Genomic DNA, 24,857 nt, shown 5'->3' on the forward strand with positions numbered 1-24,857 from the left:
ACCAGATGTATATGAAATCGCCAGATGCAGTCTAACACCTCCAGCACTTGGGGGAGGAGGCAGGGAACATTCTGTGCAAAGGATCTGGTGTGTAATACCATTGTGTCATGATTTTATATGCGTTTTCCCTTTGTGGGATACTGCGGAAGACCCTGGGTATGTCACGCCATAAACGACCCCACTGTGCGGGTGAGATTTCTGTGTCAGACGTCAGCTGCCATTTGCTCTGGTATGGGTGGGTACGCATCAAGGGGGGGTGTTGTAAAATCTGATATGTGTGGGTAATGAGGCCCATCCACTCGTCAAAGGAGCGGACCAGCCGCTCAAAGGGAGTGAATGGATGGATGGCTGCCTCCTGCTTCTTCACCGAGGCGACCCAATGTCGTAACTGTGCAACTCAGTTCCCAGTGGGAGGTTACATTCTTCTCTACACTGCGCAAAAGTTTTGAATATTCCCCCTCGTAGAGGTCACAGATCACTCTGCATACCCCCCTGTACCCATCTATCAAAAGCCTGGAAGTGGTATGCCCGGGGGAATAGGGGGTTGCCCGCTATGGGCGTGTGGGGAGAGGGAAAGGTTGTAAGACCCCTGCGCACCGCCACTTTATCCCATATGTCTAATACCGTTTTATTGGGTACTGCCATGTAGGCGCTCCTAGAGCGCGCTGTACGGTGGAGCCACGTGAGGTCCCAGATGGTGCGCCCAGTGACCATCCTGTCCATATGGAACCAGACCTTTTCACTTTCAGTGGTTGTCCACTCCTATGCAAAGCGGAGATGAGAGGACCAGTAATAGTCTAAAAGGTTGGGACAGGCTAACCTTCCTCTATCACGCGGCAGCATAAGGATCTTGTGAGAAAATCTCGGTCTGCGCCCACCCCATATGAACGTGGCAAGATCGCGCTGTAGGCCCTGTATCTGATGATGTGGGATCGGGGTGGGTAGGCATTGGAATAAGTGTAATATTTTAGGGAGGACCGACATTTTGATGGCGTTGAAACTGCCCTGCCCAGCCATGACATTGTCAGAGGTTTCCACCTTCGTAAGTCCTCCAGCACTGCCCTTCTACATTCCCGCCAGGTAATTTGGGTCCATGTATCTAAGGGGGGAGTTAGCTTAAGACCCAAGTATTGGATATGGTCGGCAGCCTGCTGATACAGCACGAGTCTCTCCAAGGTAGGTATCTCTTCCTTAGGAATTGTTAGGTTCAAGGCCCAGGATTTGCCATGATTGATTTTGAGTCCTGAGGCCCGTTCAAAAGTCTGTAAGAGGGAGTTTGGAGCCGGGTGAGATTAATGCGGTCATGAGAATGCGAGGATGAGGTAGTCTGCGAATAGCGCCACCTTGTTATGTCGAACCCCCAGTGAGATGCCATGTATGTCTGTCCTCTGTCTTATCATCTTCGCTACGGGTTCCACCACAAGGGCAAAGAGCAGAGGCGACAGAGGACACTCCTGCCGGGTACCCCTGTGAATGCGGAAAGGCTCAGTGAGTTGTCGATTAACCCTGACCCTGGCCTGTGGGGACATATATGGTGCCATGATCCGAGAGATCATATTCTGGCCTAGCCCGGCTCTCTGCAGTACCGCCCGAAGGAAAGCCCAATCTACCCAATCGAACGCTTTCTCCGTGTCGGAGCGATAGAAGGCAAGCTGGTATGTTCCAGGCATGCGCTTTCCCTACCAAGTGTGCGAGCCTACGTACATTGTCAGCCCCTTGACGATTGCGGATGAAGCCAACTTGGTCCAGCTCAAACAAACCAGGCATGGGAAGGTCCAGTCGTTTAGCAAGAATTTTGGTGTAAATTTTAAGGTCAGTGGTCAGGAGCGCTATGGGGCGGTAGGAGGCGCATAGCGCGGGGTCCTTACCGGGTTTGGGTATGAGCGCTTTTTACACCATGCCCATGGAGGGTGTTGGTCCGTCAGTGTCCGAGAAAGAACTGTACAATCGCAAGAGGTGGGGTAGGAGCTGTGTCTGAAACATGCGGTAGAAGGCCAGCGGTAGGCCGTCCGGACCCGGAGTCCTTCCAAGAGGGAGATCCTTTAGCGGCGCCGGCATTTCCTCCGCAGTTAGAGACGCCTCCAGAGCCTGGGGGTGGTGGGGATGTAACCGTCTCCAAGCACACTGGTTTAAGGCATCCTCAATGAGATCTGGGGACGATGGTTCTGCCGCGTAGAGTGCAGCATAGTAAGCCCTAAAGGCCTCTTATTAGGCCCGCTCTGAGGTGACTCGAGAGCCTTCTGGGAGTTTAATATTAGCTATGTGAGCTTTCGCTGCCCGTGCCCTCAGACGCCTCGCCAATTGCTTGCCCACCTTGCCCCTCCCTTTATAGTACCACTGCTTCAAGGTTATTAGGGTTATTTCCACTTTATTGGGGTGTAAAACGCACAGTTGTCCCCAGAGTTTCACGAGCCGCCGTCAGGATGCAAGCGAGGTACGAGCTTGATCTTGTTTTTCTGCTGCCTTGATGTCTGCAGAGAGGCTATCCTCCAAAAGTCGGGTCTCGCGCCCGAGCAATCAAGAGCGAGGTGATGTGACCTCGAATCGTGGCCTTGAAAGCATCCCACACCATGGGGAAGGGCGTCTCAGGGGAATCATTGCTCGCGTAGCAAAGTCAATGGCAACCCGTATGCTTTCCACGTCGGCCGGGTCCCGCAGGATACTCGGCGGCAGGCGCCACCGGGGAGTATCGGGGGGGGGGGGGCAAGCGGCCGGGTCCTGCAGGAGAAGTTCATCATGGGCATGATCAGAGAGTGATATAGCAGGCATAGATGCCGCCAGCATGTCTCGCACCATGGCATGAGAGATAAATCCCGTGCCTCCGGCGAATGGTATCGCCATGTGTCTGTCAAGCCCAGGTCCGTTATTTGTGCACGAAGCGTAGAAGACATGGCCCCCACCCCGGTTCAAGATTTTCCACTGCGGTCCGCCCCAGAGTCCCATACTAGATTAAAGTAACCCCCCAGGATCAGCGAGGAGTAACCCTGTGGGACGTGGTCCCTCAAGAGTGCTCGGAGGTAAGAGTCCTGTATCTGGTTTGTTGCATAGACATTACATAGCGTAAATATGCACCTCCCAATTCCAACACCCACCTTAACAAAGCGCCCATCTGGACTTCGTAGAGCTTTGATTTCTCCCTGCCTGACACCTTTCCTGCACAGAATTGCCACCCCAGCCGTTTTAGTGGTCGCCGTGGCCCAGAATTGGAGTGGATATTGAGGATGCGCCATGCGCTGAACACCTTCTTTTAAAAGATGAATTTCCTGGAGGAATATGATGTCGGGGTCGTGCTGGAGGAGGTAGCGCCACACCCGTCGCCGCTTGTTTAGAGAATTAAGCCCCTTAACATTAAGGGAAAACCCCTTTAAAGGGCAGAGAATGGCCATAGTCTGGCTTAGTCTGTTCTTATCCCAAGCAGTTCGAAGGAAGGGACGCGCAGGGTCATTTCTGACCTGCCAGGGGACACACGCCAGTGCCACAAACTTACCCGCCCGCCACACTCAGGAAGATAAAGAAAGGAGGAGAGTGGGAGAAAAGAAGGAAAGCACAACAGTGAAAAATAGTAAACCAACAATGGCCAAGGGGGCCATATTATTCTGTTCCCTTTGCAGGGCATCCTACACCCAAGGGTTTGGATGGGCCCAGAGATGTCATTCCCTCAGGAACAATTGGGGGTAGGTTTTCTGAAACAAAAGCAAGTACACTCAGCTACTCACTATAAGAATCAGAAGACAACTTGTGCTGCACCTATGAATAGTTCTAAGATACACTGATTCTAATAAAGAATACAGAAATATAGCCTAGCACATCAAGTCTCAAAGCTCTGACAGAATCTTATGCATTCCAATGGAACCAACTCCAGGAACGTGGAAAGATATGGCAAGACAGCCAGCAGCACAAGATGAGAGAGTAACACTATTATGGGTGGAGCCAAAGCTCACTCTCTTTATATTTTCTAAGATTTGATAACACTAAGTCAGCAGATAACTGTGCTATCAAACTAGACCTAAAATAGCTCCTGGGCTTTGTCACACTGAAGGACGACTAACATTGCAGAGATGTACTACTCTGACCACACAACACTGAGAGGGCTCCTGAGCCGCATTTCGTTTGAGACCCACAGTGGAAGGTTACTTGAGAGTTCTACTTTCTTGTCAGTTAGGCCACAAGGAGGTTAAATCCCCGGAACTGCAATTGTTTTAGATGACTGCAAAACAAAAGCAAATATTGTGCAGTTCAAGAAAACAATATCGCCCATTCAAACAATGCATTATTTCATACCAAACATCTTCTGAAAGTGGAGTTAAATAATGTATTGCACTATCAGACGTTTCTATGGAGTCAGAAAGCATAATAACGAGTAGGGAAAAGAGTTACAAGATGGGAAGAAATAAGAGAATAGGCGCTAGTCGGGCTTAGGTAAGAGGAAAAGAGGATTTGAAAATAAGAGACTGAGATTGAGCAGAGCAAGAAGGAACACCATTTCTTATATCTACATAAGGAAACTGAAGATTTAATGAATTCAAAATGATATGAAGGGACTGGCCCATGGATGATGCTTATCCACCTAGAAAACTGTGGCAATCTTGAGGTACACCTGAAGGGATACTCTGAATTTAGGCAGCTTTTTCCTCTTACATCAGCGAGAAGAGCATGTTAGTCATACGGGTCCCAAGGACCCAAACCCCCCCACAGCCCTGGACAATTATTTTGAGGACTATCATCCTAATTGATAAAAAAGTAAAAGTAGAGGAGGGTGCGCGTAAAATATATTGAACTGTACATTATGTAGATTCTGAAGATGAATGTTATGTCAACCATCCAATCCACGGACCAGCGTGTAATTGCTCTCCCAAAACTGCCAGGTCAATGCGATTATTACAACATATGACAGAAAAAAATATATCACCTGGGCTAAACATGCACAATGTTTCGTAACAGATATGATGAAGGAACATATCTAATAAGAAAGAGGAAGACAACGTTGCCACACATCTCCCTCTTTTCAAACAGCAAAAGAAAAGAATACATATGCAAAACCAAAAGCAATACACAAGAATTTGCAAGAATATTAAAAGTGGGATAAAGACCTAAGCCAAAAATACTTTTATATTTTTTGATAAAGGAAGCCTCTATTTAAATTTCAAATCATGCAATCCTAAATATGAAAAAGCATTTTAAAATAGTAATCACTTTAATTGGCATCTTGGACCTTTATCATAACTAGATATTTCATGCTCACTTTTGTCCAGCCAAACAGGTTTTTGATCATCATATCCGTTATCCTTTTCAGCACCTTTTCCACGTCTTGCTTCCTTTCTATGATCACACACTATTTCACACTCCTTTACAGCCCCATTCAGCTCTTCCAGGAGGAACATAAGAGTTAACGTTCCTTTCGTGAAACAAATCAAAATGGATTTTGCCAACTGTTGCATGTGGTGTCAACTGGAGGCGTGGAAAATTCCCAGAAATTGCTTCTGCGCAATTACAAAAATGTTTCAGAAAAATTATGTGAAATTCTACATAATTAAGCAACGTGTGAAACCAGTGATATGTGTCCTTGCATCCATTTTGGAGAAGATGACGCATTTTGCACTAAAGAAAATAGCGCAGGAAAAACCACAAGCACTACAAACAGCAGCACGTCATTGAAATGATAATTGGCTAACTGACGTGAGCCAAGGACTGCAGTTTTTTCAGTAACTATATATGTTATTTTTTCTTTGATGTTAACAAATGTTTTTTAAACTTATGCATGTGTAAAATGGTGTCAATATGTGTACAAAAAATAAAGAAATCAGTCAGTTGTTTGTAACGTCCCTACTAGTTTGCTGCATAGTTCTGAAATATGTGCTAGTCAAAATATGCCTAAATCCCAGTCTCCTATACCGTACATTACAGATAACTACAAACCATTAACAAATGTCAAAAATGCTCACACAGGATTAAATAGCTATCTCTTAAGCCTTATTAAATGAGGGAAGGAAATATATAAGTAAGGCAATCTTAAATACCTTGTAACACCAATAGCCGTTAAGTCAAATATTAATTAAAAACTGATATCAACGAAGAGACCAAGAGAATACTATAATCTTTCCAGGTACACTTCGAAAATACCTTACCTGATAAAGCCCTTCTTATGCAATTTTCAAGAATTATTGCTGATAAAATTGAGACTGAAATCGTAATATATCACTTCCATTTAAAGGATCAGCTCATTAGCCTTTTGAAGGCATACCAGCAAAACAATGATGAGAGAATGAACCTGACTGATGGCCATCCTCGAGTCTATACTGAATTGCAAGATGCTGATTTACTCTTGCCTCGACGCTCAAGGTGAAGAGGTGGGCCCACTAGAAGCACCTCCAGAGGGATAGGATAGATCACAGTCACCTGCCCTACTTGACAGTAGCAAGATGCAGTCAGCACTATGTATGGGGGTTCGCAGAAGTACCATCGGTTAAAATGTGCGACCACAGATGACAGAACTGGGACTTACAAGATGAGGTTTATTTGTCAGTGACACGCCTGAGGGGTGGGGAGGGAGGAGGGGATGTTGCGGGTAAAGGGCCTTTAATCCAGAACTCGGACACGTACCAGAGCTCCACATAGGATACTTCTGAAATACGGTCTGGGAGTTGACAAGTGGGAGTGAGAGTATTATGAGACTGGGAATGAACATTACTACATTTTCCCAACTACTTTCTAAGACATATAGGAAAGTGGAGACCGACTGGAACTTTATGTAAACTTCAATAAAGTTTGTTTTAAAAAAAAAAAACAGTGTTACAGAAGCTGGCAAGTTTACGAAGCAGGGTCACACCATTAACGCCATTCAATCAACTTACTAATTTGACACACTCATAGCCACAAGAGATGTGGTTGAAGTGGAGGAAATTTCGGCTGTTTTCACAAGAGTGGGGTCGACAAGTGAAAATGCCAAGGCCCTTTCTGAGAAATAAACAGGGACTCCAAGTTATTTCTGTCCTTTCTGGCACTGTTTCAGCTGCATTTCCTGGATCGCCATCATCTCTTTGGAACAGACTCATCTAAAGTGTCTCTCGCGCTGTTGCATCTTTCAGTCGACATGCCGTCATGAGACACCCTCTGATTCTTAAGCATAACCTCTGCTTCTCTAAGTATGGTGACTTCTTGCACAAAGTTCAGTCAGTGTTTGAAGAGGGACACACATCATGCTCATGACTCTTAAGCAGGGATCCTTGGGATTGGCTCCTTATATCACCCTTGATTCCACAACAAGGGATCCCCAGATGACCTTTGCCACTGTGTAAGATTCTGGTTTTCATTGACATCGCCTGCTGAGATGATCACCCTGCTCCAACATCAGGGTAGTCTGAGAGATTTGACTCCAGTGGGTGGTGTTAACGATGGTTTACGATAATTCGTTCTAAGATTATATACATAGGGGGAGGAGCCAAGCCGGCAACCAAAATGGTCGCGCAGAAGCCCGGCTCCGCCGCTCCCTGGACATATATCCTGCTAACTATCCTGCACTCCAAATACACTCCTCGCTTTGGGAAGCGAAGAGACACCCGTGAGTGGCATCCCGGATCACCTCGGTTCTTTGTGTGTGACGGGAGACTGTCCGGAAGTTTGAGGCCTGGCTGTGTGCAAAGCCAGGACCTCTGGTGAGGCTAAAGGCCGCCCTCTAATTGAATAACAACGGGGGCCTTGGACCGGAATGGACCGGTCCGACCCGACCGTTCACTTTGTTGCCCCAGGGGTTTTTGCAATGTCCCGCCGCTTTTGCAGTAATGATTGCTGTGCCTAAGGATAAGTGAGGGCTAATATCATAATCCACCTGACTCCGTGAATAAACTGTGAGGCTCCAGGGCACTGTGGCCGTCTCGAAACACGCAAGACGGCAGACGGTACGATTGGGGCCCCCAGCATACTGACTCTGAGCAGGGCTCACTGTATTCAGCTCCCGGACCTCAAGAGATGCCGCCCTGGGTGTTGCGGTGATACAGAGGCATATCTGCATTATTAAATGTCCTGCATTGCCTTGAGACTCTCTGTGATGATGGGGACCCGTGCCTAGTGAAGGAGCACTCTGGAGGGGGGCGGAGAGAGCTGTGAATTGTGTCAAAGTTCTAATAACTATCAACCCCCCACCCCCTCGGACTGAATGGGAGGAGCCTCTTTGCGCTTTGGATTCTGCCGGTGATTAAACCAAAGAGGGCCTATTGAATTCCTGTTTTAGGCTCGCCGACCTGCCGCCTACATCTGTGACGCACTATCCGGCCGGGTGGAGAGTTGCGGAGGGGTTTTCATAGTGGAGGTGCCCTGATCAACACAAAATTGAACTACACCCTCGGCGACTCTGTTTCCGCCCCCGGGTTTTGAAGATGTGGGAGTGGTTGAGCAGATCTGGACTGCGTTTCGCCAGAATGGGCTGAGGCAGTGTCTTACCCGCCAAGAGCTGTCTGGGGAGACGGAGATACAATGGCCCCATCATCAAGCCAGCAATACCATGGCGGCGAGACCGGAATCAGATAGGTCCCTGCCGCGATCCTCTAGGGGCCCTAAACCCATTCAGTCGAATAAACTGGACAGATATACCTTACCTAAGGGGTCCCCGAGAGACTAAGAAAACGCAGTCGGTGAGTGAGGAGATGGAATCTGCCCCTACAGAACCAACACTAAAGGATCTTATGGCGGCTATCAACGGGGTACAGACTACGCTGGGCCAGAAAATGGAAGCCCTGGACACTAAATTAGATACTGTCACAATTGAGATGGGGCTACTTCGAGCAGACCTGGCAAAGACTAACCAAAAGGTGAAGTCACTTGAGCTTCATTCCAAAAGCCTAATAAATGATGTTGGTCAGTTGCAGCAGGAGGTGCAGGACCTCAGGGCCTCACGAGCTCTCACAGACCGCAAAGTGGATGAATATGAAGGGAGAGTTAGGCGGAACAATATTCGCATTCTTGGAGTACCCGAGAAATCAGAGGGCCAGGCACCGGATCTGTTCATTGAAACTCTGGTCCTGAACCATCTCCAGCCAAAAGGTCTTAGTAACTTGTTTACAGTTGAGCAAGCACATCGAGTCCCAGGGGAAAAACCGAGACCGGGAGCTCCCCCACGTCCTATGATTGCGAGTATCCTTAATTTCCGAGATAGGGACGCGATTCTCCAGACTGCAAGGAATGGGCCCTCTCTGAAATATAAAAATGCGACTCTCTCCTTTTTCCCAGACTTTACCCAGATGGTTCAAAGGCAACGTCAAAACTTTTTAGCAGTGAAAAAGAAATTGAGGGAGAAAGCCTTAAAGTATGCCATGATGTTTCCGGCCCGTCTCAGAGTTGAACTGAATGGGAAGGCCTGGTTTTTCGACAATCCTGAGGTGGCGGCGGATTGGCTGGATAACATGACTGCGACCGAAAAGGAGGGCTGCAGCCGGGACGAGACGGAGGAACAATAATGACACTTTGACCGGGGAGTTTGGAGGCAGCTTTGGCACTTCTTCTTCGTAAAGGAGACATTGAGAGACAAGGATATACATATGCCACGATGTTTCCAACCCGACTCTGAGTGGAACGTAATAGGATAGCCTGATTCTTGACTCTTTGACAGCTTTGAGGTGGCGACGGATTAGCTAGATGCTATGGCTGTAGCTGGGAGGGAAGGCCAGAATAGGGGCTAGACTGCGCAAAAAGAATATGGCATAGCTGGTGTCGCTGGGCTTAAATGGTACTACGTATTGATTGAGGAGTGACATGGATAGGTAATGTTCTTCTTTATTCGCCACATCTGTAAATGGCTGCCTTATATTAACCTGGAAGGTCGTGGCGGTGACAGAGAGGGGAGCGGGGTAGGATGGCGGGTTGGGTGGGTCCTCCCTTTGTTTTCTACTTCTCATTAGTCATAGATTAGTGTTGGGGTGAATAAGGGCGACAGGCACACCGCTAGTTGGGGATGTGCGTAATTGATATGCAGGGGTGGGTGGTGGAGGGGAAGAAGGGTTGGGAGATTTTTTGTATTATTGTTTGCCACATTATTGATGATTTCTTTATATATTTTAAGGTTTTGTATGTTTGATGGCATCAGCACACTGTATTTGATTATCATGCAACAGACACAGGAGGAACTAATTTTTAATTTCTATGATGATGAGGGGTATTAAAAAAAGAGCGGAATAAAGAAATTGTGGAAGCAGAAATAGAGATTAGAAGACTAGAGGAGGAATTGGAGCAGGAGGTGACACAGGCTAACTTGCATATCCTGAACCTTAAGCAACATGACTACAAGTCATTAGTCACTGAGTTGGCAAAGGTTCTCGGAAAGGAGCTGAGGGGAAGGCTTTATGATCTAGGTGATAAGGCAGGGAAACCTCTTGCTTAGTTGGACAAAAAAAGATGGTGCCGGGCATATTGTTCCAAAACTTCTTTCTGAGGAAGGAGAGTTGATTATCGACCCCCCGAGTATTGTTGATGCCTTTGCAGGGTATTTTCAAACGGTCTATGCCTCGGTCTCAGATAGGCCTGAGGAAGACTCCCATTTGCTGCTCTGAGATATACAACTCCCCTGTTTGTCTAAGGAGGATTGTGATTACATGAATAGCAACCTGACAGTAGATGAAATAGCACAAGCCATCCGTACTTTGAACTCGGGTAAGGCGCTGGGTCCCAACGTACTTCCGATCGAGCTTTATAAGCTCAGACCGGATACATTAGCTCGGCACCTTAAGAATATGTTTGAAGAAGCCCGAGAAAAAGGAATTCTGCCCAAGGATCAGAGAGTGGCGTTGATAGTAGTAGCCTATTTCCTTATTAAATGCTGAACCTAAAATATTGGCTAAGGTTCTTTCAAATAGGTTGGTGAAAGTGATTGGTGGACTCGTCCACCCGGACCAAACGGGCTTTATTCCCCATAGAAATACGGCCCTGAATCTACGCAGACTGCATGGCGTAATAGCAAAAGTAAACATTTTGCATGAACCAGCTGTGGTAGCTTCCCTTGACGCAACCATGGCCTTTGATGTCGTAGAATGGTTCTATTTATGGGCGGTGCTAGCTAAATTCGGATTTGGATCTAATTTTATCGGATGGATACGTCTATTGTACACTGAACCACTCGCTCAAGTAGTGGTTAATGGTCGGGTCTAGGCGCCATTTTGTTTGAGTCGGGGCACTCGATAGGGTTGCCCCCTCTCCCCCCTTCTATTTTCACTTGCACTGGAGCCCCTGGCGGCTTGGATTCACTGGGAACCATCGATCCGGGGAACACGGTGGTCCCCTGAGTGGGAAGACAGGATTTCTTTATATGCAGATGATATTCTGCTCTATCTGACCTCTCCGCGAAAATCTCTCAAGGTGGTGTGCGATGTCCAGGTCTCATTTGGTAAAAACTCCGGCCTCTCCATAAACTGGGGGAAATCTTGGTTATATGTCCTTAGAGGGGAAACGCTAGTTCCCCTCTATAATTGCCCTATTCAGATCAATACAACCGGATTTAGATATTTGGGTATTTTTATATCGATCGGGCAGCCAGATATAGTGAAAATCTTCTTCCCCCCTTGCAGAGGCTCAGAAGTGACTCCGCTCATTGGCGAAGACTTCCGATCTCTTTGTTGGGCCACGCGGCCCTCTTTAAGATGATGGCCCTACCCCGCTTTCTTTATGCCCTTCAGAATACTCTGGATGCAGTGCCTGCCAGTTATTTCTGCGAGATAGAGGCATTGCAACGTAGCATGTTATGGGAGGGAAAACCTCGTATTGCTTTGGCCAAGCTGACCCTCCCGTGGTACGATTGAGGTATCGCCCTCCCAGATATCAAACTGTATTATTGGTCTTCCCAGCTGGCTGCAATTAATCATGCAACATACAGGCCTGCAGCTGATCCAGGGTACGCAATGGATAGGTGGATGCTTCAGGGGGGCAGTTACAAGAGGGCGCTCTACTCCGAGCCAACAAAGCTAAATTTAACAGGACCAACCGAGCATGCGGTGAAGATCTGGCATGATGCAGCAAACTCCTTGGGATGGATGGATAGGCGGACACTGGCTACCCCTCTGTTTGACTCTGAAAAATTGGGCAAGCTGTGAAACACAAAGGGCTTAGACAAGTGTGAACTGATAGGAATCTCGACTATTAAGGATGTATGGCACAGGGGGCGGATTAAAACATTTGCGGAAATGCAGGATAAATTTGAACTATCCAGCTCAGAATATTTCTGCTACGTGCACGTTCGACGCTCACTGCAGAAGTCCCTGCCTCCGGAAGTAGAGTTGCCGGAGGCATCACCTCTTGAAGATAGAATCCTAGACGGTCATCTCCCGGAATGAACGATTTTCCTGTTTTACAAAAAAATTATTAATAATAGAGCTGATTTGCGAGATAATGGGATGAGAGATGGAATAGAATTAGATGATGAAGACTGGCAATCGGCCATCTCTTTCCCGAAGGTTGTAGCTATTCCTGCACGGTTACGACTTGTACAGTTGAAGATTTTACATAGGGTTAATGTCACCGCCCCCCGATTAGTTCAGATGGGGTTAGCGGATGAAGGACTGTGTAGACGCAAGTGCGGTCTCATGGGTACATTCTACCATATTATTTGGGAGTGCCGAGAAATAGCGCAGTATTGGGGAGAAATTCACAATATTATTCATGACGTCACAGGTCTAGCCTTGCTGCCAGAAGCGCGTAGATGTCTCCTTAATATATGGGAACCCACTGATCTTACTACCGCACAAACACAATGGGTCACATTGGGCTGTATGGTGGCTAAAAGAAATATCACACAGAAGTGGGGCTCAGTCTTGCCACCCACCCTTGGGGAATGGAAGACGGATATGGATTGGAGTATGTTTCGGGGAAAAACAGTGTATGTGGCGAGGGGACGTCCTCGAAAATGGGCATTACTCTGGGGTCAGTGGAACGAGTACAGAGGGGGTATTTGTGTACCACCTAGAGATTCTGTTATTTATGTTCCCTCATCCTCGTGAAGTTTCTTGGAAACTATGTACTTGTGTTTCTCACGTCCCCCCTTCTGTAAAAGTAATGCTGTATATAATGTGATTCTTCCGTATTGTGTCTTTTGTTGATGCCTTGTTTAATAAAAAGAATTATTAAAAAAAAAGATTATATACATATCTCTCTTTTTTGTGCCCCCTTCTCACTTTCTTTATCAAGAATTTGATCCTATAGATTGCTCAAGTGTTAACCTTTAGTGCATGCATCGTAAAAGTTGAAATTGTGCATGGTTGATGTGGGGTGTAGCTCAGTGACTCATCGGATCATTGAGAGGCACAGAGTTGTATTTATTATAATCCGTTAAAAATTAAGGCTGATATTCTATAACTCATGTTTCAATAAAAAGACGGTTCAAACTGATTTAAACCTCCAAAAATGGTGGCTTCTATGCAGATTATATTGTAGCAAATGGTTAAATGATTGTTACCAGCAGGGTCAAGACTGATTTGCATATGGCTGTATCCACACTGGGGTGACGTGGCGAGTAAAATAAAGATGGGTTAAATCCAGAGCTTTGACAGGGGGTCAGTGTTTGAAAAGTTTCGACACTTCGTCCATGATTTTTTTTTTGTGTTTTCAAGATTTATAGCCGTGTGTTTTTCAATGAGTAAACCACTTTCCGTTCAAATCCGTCAGTTGGATGCCTTTCTTAAATGAGGTACACTTTGCACTCTTCAGAACATTTGCATAATTATGTAATCCTAACTACCATAATCCAGGGCATTATGACACACATTCTCTGACCTTTGAGGAAAGCCTCCGCAGGAATCCCACCAGCTTCTAAAGCCTCATCAATCCCTCAATCTTCTAGATATGCTAGGATCGCCCAAACCCACATGGAAGAGGGTTTTTACTGCTTGCTATCTGCTCCACTGATCCAGCTATGTATATGTTGTACCCCACTGATGGTGTTCGCAGGTTTGTGTTGTGGTATTTATAAGTGCATTGGCAACTGTGAAATGTGTACTGCTGCAATATAAGGGGGGAAAGGGGGGTCACACTGGATGTCAGGCCCCATGAACACTATGCCTGTAGCCAGACCAGCAAATGCTGAAGCATTAGCTCTCACAGCCAACACAGTTTCGAACTTGTAAGAGAACTGATGGATGAAGGTCTGTATGGAGAAATATAAAATATCAGAAATTGAACCAAACAAACTCCTGTCAGACACAAAGGGAAGGATCCATGCATCTGTACTGATTCTGATTGGAGTTGGCTACTGGTAAAAGGGCCTGTGGATTTCCTGCTTCATGGACAGGTTTTATGAACTTTAGATTGTTATGAGTGTTTTTAAGCTCTCTGGCTGATTCTCTGCATTGCTGCTTGCGCTGGTTGAATCTAATGCAAGGTCTTCCCTCATCTTCGACGTAGGGAAGAGCACCCACACCCTCAAAGATCACGAAGATGAAAGGAATATTTTCCTTTGTTTTATTATTACATACAGTGCTACAGGGCTGTCTCATTGGTAACATTTCCAGTATATCTATATTTTTGGACTGTTTGTCTAAATCAAAGCATCACCAGATATTGTTATCTTGATGTATGATTGCACTGTATTACTTTTTTTTCAGTGGGAAAGCAAACATTTATTAACTGGAAGGAAAAGAATACGATGGGCTGGTTGGTAGATTTGACTTCTTTAGAAAACTGCCATAACTCTTCACACACACTCTTGACGCAATGCATTGCAGTTGCTTTGACTTTACAGCAAACAAACCCTTCAACCGAGTCTTTTTTTTGCCCAGCGTGTATTCCTCTAATCTTCTTCCTTTTCAATATAGGACTTGGTGCTAACCCTAGCCATTTGCCTGGCGAGATAGCGATCCCTTGCAGACACCACAGTCTCCTCATTGCTACGCTTTGCAAACTTGCTCTTATGGCTTTCTGCGTCTCCTTCCTGCCCTGATCCCACTGCCTCCCTATCTTCTGTCTCTTTGCGTTTGAGCTCCATCAGTCCTTCAGGATCAGAACACATTCCAGGTATTACTGTGTCATCTACCTGCCTCTCTTCTATCTTTTCCTCCATCATGTTGATTTCTTGAACTGGGGCAGCCTTCATCCCTTCTTCCTGGGCAGGCTCCTTAGCCTTTATTTGATCTCCTTCCCCAGATAACTCTCCTTCCTTCCTTGAAAGTAGGGGGCTCCCCTCCTGTTCATCTGGTTTCTTTCGCTCCTTTTCAGCTTGCTCATTTTTTTTAGTCTTTGATTGCTCCTCTCGTTCTTTGTTTTTCTCACCTTTGTCCTTGCTGCTTCTATGCCGCTCCTTCTCGGAGTGCTTGTCATCCCGATCCTTGTCTCGCTTACGATCCTTCGCGGATTTCTCCTTCTTTTCCTTGGAGCGGTACTTTCCCTCTACCTCATCCCGCTTGCGTGACTCACCCTTATTACTATGGTCGCTGTGCCGCTCCCCTTTATCCCTGTGTCGTTCTTTATCTGGCTGATCTCCACGATCTCGCCTTTCCTGATCTCGATCCTTGTGTTGTCGTTCTTTTTTGCTGCTTGAACCACTCTCTCCTTTTTCCTTTTTGTGGCTTTTCTTTGACTCTCTTTGGCTGTGTCTGTCTGCTTGAGGAGTATCCTTTTCCTCACTTGATGATCTTGAGGGCCTTTGAATGCGATGACCTTTAGAGTCTTCCTCACTGGTGGGTGAGCTGCTCCTACTTTCTTTCCTTTTGAGCAACTCTTGGCTTTCTTTTGGTGCTTCCACCTTTTCTCCCACTTCCATATCTTTGCTTGCCAGATGACCATCAGAATCCGAGATCTCCTCTTTCTTCACTAAGTCTTCCTTGACTAGCCCATTTTTCTCATCATGAATCGGGTTTGCTGAGATAGGGTCATCGGAATAGCCCTTAGACTTCTCTTCCTTGATGCTGCAGTCCCGCAAGCTGCACTCTGGCGCCTGCTCTTCGCCGACTGTCTGGTTCAGGAGATGTCTGTAGAAGCCACTTAGATCTTTCTGCTTAGTCACATCCAGAGAGGCCTCAATTGCGGCCTCCCTCTTTTCTTGGTCCTCTTGCTGAGCCCGCTCCTCCAGCTTTTTCTTGTAGGTGGAAGTGACAAAGGCCTCCTTGTCCTCAAACTCTGCTCCTTCAGCCTCACGTTCCTTCTGGATCTTCTTCTCCATGCGCTTTTCTTGCTCCTTTTTTCTCACTTCCACGGCCTGCATCAGGCTCTGGATGTACTTGGGCTTTTTCTCTTTACCAGCCATCATCTGGGCAGTGTTGGTCTCCTGTTTTTTCTTTTGTACATCATCATAAACACTGTCGTACTCGTACACGGTGGCATCTTGCTCCAATGCCTTCTGCATCTCCAGTTTAGTCTGCTTCATGACTTTCTTCTTAAGGGCTTCCTTTTGAAGGCGGCTGCCAACAGTTGTCTCTTCATCTGAATCATCTGCAAATGCTGAATGTTTTGGCAAAAAGGCAGGCCTCTGCAGGAGCTTCTTTGGCATAATAAGCCCATATTGTTTGCCGAGAGCCGCCATCTTTCCGCTCCAGTACCATAAACAATATATTACTTGAAATCATCCAAAACCAGGCTCTCGTAGAAAATACCTGCGATATTTTCCCTATTTATGGTGTTCAAGCTCTTATAGAGGGTAAGAATATTTCATACTTTTATACTGTACATCAACCAACATAAATCTTATTTTTATTCAAACCGCAGACACTTGGTCTCATGTTCTAAGTCATTCAAAACATTGCTATTTCACACGTCTGTTCAAGAGGCATGGCAACCCTAATTCACAAACCAGCTGAAACATTAAGTACATCCTTCCAGAGCGGTTGGTGAAATTAGGTGCTCACCTGTTCATCCACCAGTCTCATATTTAAAATCAAATTTATAATCCTCACCCTTCTTTGTCAGTCTTTCAGCCACTTTTGAACCACAATCGGTGCTGTAAACGTCCCACTTACTACCGTACATTAACATTTATCATTACTGGTTTATTAGTAATGAACCCTAATCAACCAGGATTCCCAGGCGATCCTGTCTCTGCCGTCCACATTTCATGCCACCAAAATATTACTTTTAGGTTTCATTGCTCAACTCCTGCGTCATCCTTATAAACCCCTTCTATGTCTGCCCTACTGCAAGAAATTTCATATACCACCTAATGTCTATTATTATTTATATTTCCAAAGTCTTCTAAGTGGTCGGTTTTTTCGGAACACAGATAAAGTGGACAAAGAGGATCATTAAGGTAAACATACCGATTCTGATTCTAAACGTATTCATGAACCAAAACACTGCAAGAATTGATTTCAAATGTGTTAGAATCCAATTTAGGAAGGGCTAGTATCACAGATGATGAAGGGATCCAAGGGCCAGAAACTAGGCCAGTTGACAATGGTGTTAGTAAGTAGACATAAGCGAGAAGGTGAACCACGCTAAGACATAATAAGCATATTTCGCTAAAATGAAATTTGTGAGTTTTTCTGGCAATGAGGAACGCCCAAAGCCAGTATTTCTGCTCGGGATAGCATGGAAAAAGAATGTGCAACGCGGGTGCTAGAGGGCCATGGAAGCTGTTCAGGATGTCCATAGTAGGCTGTTATCTTAAATATCCACCATGTCTGTCATCATCATAAATCAAAATTGCATATCTGTAGCATAAAGTATCAATTAGAAGTTTTAATGACAAGAAATTAGTTTCAAATATAGACATATTATGGGCATGGATCTTGTGTGTTGTTCTTCATTGTGAATAAACTGCCGACTCCACTAACTCACAAGCCACTTAACGGTCTGCAGAGAAAGAAACTGATCACTAAGAAACCAGGACAGCTCATATCCATTTATTAGATGACTTACAAAGTCAGAATAAAACTACATGACAATCTACCAGCAACACAGGACTTAAAGGAGCAAATCAATCTGAAGCAATGTGCTATCATTTAGGGGTTTTGAACATACAAAGGCCAGATCCACATCAGATTCTTGGGATAACCACTGACAACATAAATGATTTCTATTTAGATTTTAAGTGAATTCCCTTGATCTAGATATCATGAAAGCATGTCATGCATCCCACCGTTTGGATCCATGTCAGAAAAATTATGTTTTAGTTTATAAAGCCCTTAATCATGGAGCAGGAAATGTAAACAACTGTGACTTAATCTATGTAACACAGCCATACAGGTCTGCTTCCAGTAAACTCAGAAGCCATTGGTCATTAAACTTGTGCTTATAACTGCGAATACTTGGATCCTCTCTTAATGGCCCTCAGCTGGAAGCACGTAGAAAGTCATACAGTTTAGATGTGGTGAGAATTTATCCAAGAATATCAATTCACAACCCTAGTTTATCACAGACAAAACACTTATTTTTGCATCGGCAAAAGGGCACTGTCCATGGCAAAAATGGAGCAAAAAAGCAAACTGATGCAAATAGCAAGTATGGTGGTAAGGACCACCTCTGAACAGGTTTGGACCTTTTGGAGTTTATATAATCTCTCACAAGATTTCTTATAATTACAGACATTGGGGCCGATTAGGATGGAGGATTTTCCGCCTCCTCCGGGCCGGCGGAAGCCACCTCCGGCCCGGAGGAGGCGGAAAATCCTCTGCGGACTCACCAAAGACCCACCGCCGCATTACGATGGCTGGTGGGTCTTGGTTTCTGTCCGCTGCTTTTCCGCCGCGGTCGGATTACAACCGCGGCGGAAAAGCTCTCATTTGGCTGGCAGTGTCTATCAGACACCGCCAGCCAAATTAGGAAGCATTAGTAAACATGCTTTTCCGCGGCGGTTTTTCCGCCGTGGAAAAGCATGTGTACTTTTGATTTTGGGGGCCCGTTGCGGGCCCCCAGGGTGTTGGCGGGTGGGGGGTGCACATGGGGGGTACCTATGGTACCCCCCAGCATTTACATGCACAATGCGGCAGGCACCGCGCGGTGCCTGCCGCTTTGTGCATGTAAATGTAAAACATGCACTTTTAACATTGCGGCGGGTGCTGCTTGAAGCAGCACCCGCCGCAATGTTAAATATCCAGGATGTGACCGCCAGGGTGGCGGTCACATCCTAATCGCACATGAGGGAACGCCGCAGCCCCTGCGGACGTTCCCTCATACTCTGGGGTCGCGGACGGACTCAAGTCCGTCCGCGATCCTAATCGACCCCTTTGTCTGGACACCAGATAACAATCTGAGGTAAGGAAAAAAGCCCACGGTGAAACCTTAGCTAACTTATTTCAGGAAACAGGAAGAAATGTTTCTATGTTAAGTGTCAATGGCAGGGCCATTGTTTTACAAAAGGAGTGAGGCATCACCCTTAAGGTGTCACCTAGCGGTGGCACTAAACTGCTACAAAATATCTGAAAATACTTTTCAGCGTATGGGTTGTGCACGAGCAGCCAACAAAAATACTATATTGCCTGGAGCGCTAAAAAAATATCGAACCATTCCTGAAATAAATCAATTACGGATCTACATTTTGAGCAGTTTAGGCAAAATATAATTAGCTATATTTGAGAATGGGAGAGAGAAGGGGAATGCCTTCCTATTCTTTAGATGTTCCCTTTATGGCTAGAGAACTAGAAGAGAATTTATGGGCCAAGCTATTAAACACAGGTCAGGTAAAGTAGCCAGCCTGACTAAGTTAATAGAGGTTAAATTCACTCTGTGTCACTTGTAGGAATAATTACAATTATCGAAGTACAGCAAATATTCTGGAAGTACAAAGTGTGGATTACCAACAAAAATGTTAAAACTGCCCCGTGATTACAGTTAGCAATGAAGAAAATTGTGTACCATGGAATTCAGCAGAGGTGATCACCCACTAGTAGAACTACTAAGACTAATTTTATCCAGTTACAATGCAATTGTGCCAATTGAACACTAAGCTACCTGCAAAGAGTTGTTGCATTTGTGAATGGACACCAAAAATAGATCACTAAGAGTTTGCATAGTTTTTATTTTAGGGGGTTTCTTAGGAAGAAGGAAGCTGCAGTGGCCTCTAATGCAGAGTAGACCGTGCAGTGATACACTCAACACCCCTTCTTTTTCAAAGCCATGCCAGGAACTCCTTCATTCTCATCTAATTTTTTATCTTTATTCAGCTAAAAAACATGAAAGCATTACAAACATTACCATAGAAAAAATACGTTAAAAAAGAAGATACAACAATTTTTACAAAATTAATTTATGCTGTATCTTAAGTGCTGCAGGCAAAAAAAATTAAAGGACTAGCAAAAAAATCTGTAAATAAAGGAAAGCTGGTCTACACTGAACCAAACTTGTGTCTTTAAAAACAAGGACAAGAAACCTATGTCTAGGAATCAAATAAAAACTACAAAAAACAAAGTGCATTGCAGTTTGTAGAGAAACAACATCAGAGGGGCAAAAAGTCACCCAACCCTTAGGAAATGACAAAGAATGATGGACAATTCTTATCCTAAAATGCACTAACAAATAATGGTCCCAAATTACAAGGGCATTGTATAGTGATAAGACCTGATTTGTATCTTGGTGGTATGTATACTCCTTGGCAACTGCGGTTCCTGGCAATGCTTTACAATTGGCTGCCAGCTTGGTGGTATGTTTCTCCACCAGGGCAACAGAGTAATGTACTGTATGTCACTCTGGGAGAACAACGGGCCTTCTGCCTAAATCGTGCCCATAGTTAAATAGATGATATTGTTTTAAAAATAGCAAAGTACTTTACGGGAGCCTTTAACAACTCTAATGATTCTCTTTTTCGTATTCTAAATATGTAGAAAATGGTCTCAGCCCAGATTGTTTATTTTTTCTTGGTTTCGGGGATCATAAAGATATCAAGCCTGATATCAAGACAAAGATTTTATATAACTCAACCATTTCAAGTTGTGGCACTAATCCAACGATAAACAGTCATTCATGAGTTGCCTATGTAAGCTAGTACGAGGTGTAGACCATATAAAACCCATTACGAGAGAAGAGAAAGCTGTATTCTAACCTCTAGATAGAACGCCTTGGGGGAGCCAAAATAAAACATGACCAAAAAAATCTATTTTCTTCTACCTACAAGGGGTAAGAATCAGTATAACTCCAAACTCCAGCAGCACAACGTGACAATGAAACAAAATTAATGTTGTATAGAGTAATCATACAGGGTAGTGACTTCCTATCCAGCTTGGAATCAAACTAAACACAAATGCCATGGATTTATTGGACAAAAGATTTCATTTTGAATGAAAGATGGTGTAACCGACCAATGTATTGTGAAAGGTGATGCAAGATACGAAGAGGCCAGCACTTATCATGAAGGGCATGACCAATTATTGAAAAGTACCTGGATTTGGTGTTGAGTTTCCAGAATTCCAAGAAAGGACTTTGCATAATTGCTACGAAGGTGCCGTCCATCCATTAAATATACACATTAAGAGATTTTTTTCAAGCTATTGACTATTCATGCCATTAAAACCGCATCATCAGCATAAAGCATCACAGGAATACATCTGTTCCTTACTCGAGGCAAGTCCTGGCTCACACCTATTAAAGCGATTCTAGTTCATTAATGTATCATATAAATACAATAGGAACTAGCACACACCCCTGCCGAATACCCCAGCCTAACATAAAAGATTGTTTACATACTCCGCTCCCTCCAAAATGCACCCTTGCAGATGAATCTATGTGAAAATATTGGGAAAAAGGAAATTATACATCGATCTACTCCTTCAAACAATATCAACAGGAAAGTGGGTGAATATGCCCTCGAGAAACCTCCAACCGTATATGCCGAAAATACCGAAACTGAGAATTTTTAAGGGCTATACTAAAGACCTCGGGTATCTCTTCTCGATTAGATGAATAAAAAATACACTAACAAGGCAGGCGCCATTTTAAGAGACCAGTGAATACTTTGGATAGACTGGTGGCTAGGAATACACATGGTTGTGAACTACATTTAAAAGTTATTCCAGCGAAGTACCACAGAAGTACCCTGCACGTGCTACGGGTTTCAAAAGAATCGAACACAAAGTCTTGGAAATGAACATCTATGTGCGCTGAGTACACACAGAGGCCCACATTTATCTTCAGAATTATGTTAGCTCTAGAGTTAGCCGCAGGATGAAGGGCCACGTCATCTCCGAAATGAACTCCACTTTAGCAGGAGAGTAAACATATTTCTCCCACATCAGCTGTAGCCGCAGCATTAGCAGCACGCTGTGATTGATTATCTAGGGACTGTTGCTGAGAAATGGATGCTTATCTCGGGCTTTTATCACCACGAGTAGCAGGCAGCCAGTTCCCTATTTACAGGCCCTAGTCGTATTAAGTGACATTATTAGGTGCTTCTTCTGTGTAAGTGACACAAGGGCTTACCATATCAGTGCTTTGCGATACACAATCTCGTTTAATCTGATGAGGTTTCTCCTTTTCTAGTTTATAAATAGGAGCTCTGCAAGCAAAGAGCATATGGCACGAAAGGAACTACCAGTTAGAGTAAATGGCACAGGAAGCAAAAGCAAATAATGCAGGAGGTGTACAATGTTAGCTATATGCTAAGGCTATATTCAGGTTTTCGAAACACTAATTGCTTGCAATATATAAATCGCCGTTAGCAGCTGTATAGCAACATTACACAATTAATGGGAAGCTTTACATTTGGACAAATCTACCGCACAGCTGTATATAGAATTCACAACTTGTCTAATACCCATGATGTGCCCCTTTCTCCCCTCTTTCAGAGAAGTGATTACTTTGATAAAGCTATTAAAGTGGGTACCATGTTTCTAGATGTGGAAAGAAGACTCTGATACTTTGAGAGTGAGTATCGAACTTGCAGATCGAACAATCAAAGCTTTTGCAGTACTTCATCTTTGTGGAACAAAAAAAAATCAATTAAATTAATAGTACCATTATTGCACAGTCCTGGCGGTAGCTCGTTTTGAGGCTCCGGTGTTTTGCAGTAGCATTAGGTGCTGCCGGTGATTACCAAGAATACAGATATGAATCTGAAAGGGATTATTTGGATGGACCTATACGAAAAATGCCACTTGTTTTGTCTACAGCATAAGAGGACAAAACAAAAAATGACACGCGTTGGTAGGAAAGAAACGAACCACACCACTTTTCATTTTCTTTCAGATTACATTACCATTTAAAAATGACCACATACCTCTATTCATATGCTCACAATGTGCTCCTACATTTGACTAGTACGCGCTTATGTGGCACAGTCTCAGTTCGGTGGGTGGCTTTAGATCTTTAAGAACCTTCTTGGTAACCATGAAAGTTACTTGCTAGTTGTAGAAATCTGCATTCTGATAGATACATCTGCCAGTGGATTCCTCACCTTGTGAATATCCCCTTGCGTCAGCAACATTTGGAAATTCTTTTTGTAGATTCGCGCCGATGTGGACGACGTCATAGAGGCACAGCATCACGCGCGACTCCGCTGATGTCACCGACACCATAATAGGCCCACGCCGGCGTGATGACATCAGTTCCCTTTTTTCCGCGTCGTCAACGCTAACGGTTTTCAAGGGATCGTCTGTAGCTGTTACAGTAACTTTGTTACTCTGTGATTTTCTCTGTGTTTTATTTGTCTTCTGTCGAGATGTTGTTGAAGAAGACCGGATTTAAAGCTTGCGGGGAATGTGGCAAGACAATGTCAATCACTGATCCGCATGAGTGCTGCGTCTGGTGTCTGAGCTCCGACCAGGACGTCGAAGATTGCCCTTCCTGCAAGAAGATGACACCGAAGGCCCTTCGAGGGAGGGAGACGAAGCTCCTCGTTGCAAAACTTAAAAGCAAGAAAGATAAGAAGACTTCGAAGTCACGAACTCGGCGTTCGAGGTCAAGGTCTCGTTCGAGGTCGCGCTCGGAGTTGTCTTCTGCTCATGCTTCGAGGAAGAAGCACAAGAAGAGGAGCCATGAGTCCCGACATCACTCAGGCAAGGACTCAAGTTCGAGGCCGAAGTCGCAAGTGAAGCTACTTCATAAAGAAGCGGTGGCTTCGGCTTCGGAAGCCCAGGACTTGGGAGGGTGAGGCTTCGCGTGCAAATTTGCCTGAGTCACCGAAGCAGCTAGCGAACCCTTCTCCGGACCCGTCCCATCCTTCTGGTCAGGAGGAGGAAGGTGAGGTGGAGGAAGTTGGTGAAGTTGAGGTTCCTTTGCCTGAGGGTCCGTCAACTCCGGTGCACCAGCCTGAAGAGGAGGTCGACGTCATGACGACTCCGTTCCCTCGGGAGCAGCCTGGAGGCTCATATTCTGCCTTTCCGGCCCCAGGTCAGGATCCGACGCAATTCCTCAATGCCATGTTTGTTGTCTACTCCAGGGCGATGTACCCGTCTAGTGCACCTGTTGGTCCCACGGGTCCTATGGCGTTTAGTCTGGGTGTTCCCCAGGCTTATGCTCCAGCGCCCTTTATGCCTTTCATGCCGGCTCCAGCACTGCATTGGCATTTTCCGACGCCGGTGAAGCCTTCGACGCCAAAGCTGTCGAATCCATCGACGCCAATTCCTTCGACGCCGGTACCCTCGATTCCGATGCCGAATCCGATTCAACCTCGAGTTAAGCTGCCTCGCCCGACTTCGGGTTCGACGCCGGCTCCGAATCTAGCGGAGTCGGTCGTGGGTTGCGAGGAGATATAGGGTGGCTCCTAATAACCCTGACTTTTTATCAACACACCCCCTGCCTGAAAGTTTAGTTGTACAGGCTGCCTGAAAGCAGGATCAGGCAGCTAAGAAAGTCTTCTCATCCGCCAGCATGGCATTAAAATCTACTAATGCGACTTGCCTGATGGGACGTTACATCCATGCCCTGATGGATTCTGTAAAACAGTTGGTGCCCAAGATTCCTGAAGGGGATAAAAAGGACTTTCAGGAGGTTATATCGGACACTCAGGCTGCAGCAAGGCAGATAATCCA

General features: G+C 45.3%; 2 protein-coding genes across 6 annotated transcripts in view; both read right to left on the bottom strand.

The window, feature by feature from the left end:
- Positions 1-24,857, bottom strand: part of IMMP1L (inner mitochondrial membrane peptidase subunit 1) — a 231,369-nt gene that overhangs the window by 39,594 nt on the left and 166,918 nt on the right. The window lies entirely within an intron of this gene.
- On the bottom strand, positions 14,576-16,653 carry LOC147730932 (nuclear speckle splicing regulatory protein 1-like). Its single transcript, XM_086955821.1, has one exon. It carries the CDS (start codon positions 16,484-16,486, stop codon positions 14,759-14,761), a length of 1,728 nt encoding a protein of 575 aa, XP_086811947.1. The 5' UTR covers positions 16,487-16,653; the 3' UTR covers positions 14,576-14,758.

This window comes from Lissotriton vulgaris, chromosome 2_1 (genome assembly GCF_964263255.1).
Source record: "Lissotriton vulgaris chromosome 2_1, aLisVul1.2, whole genome shotgun sequence".
Lineage (NCBI taxonomy): Eukaryota > Metazoa > Chordata > Amphibia > Caudata > Salamandridae > Lissotriton > Lissotriton vulgaris.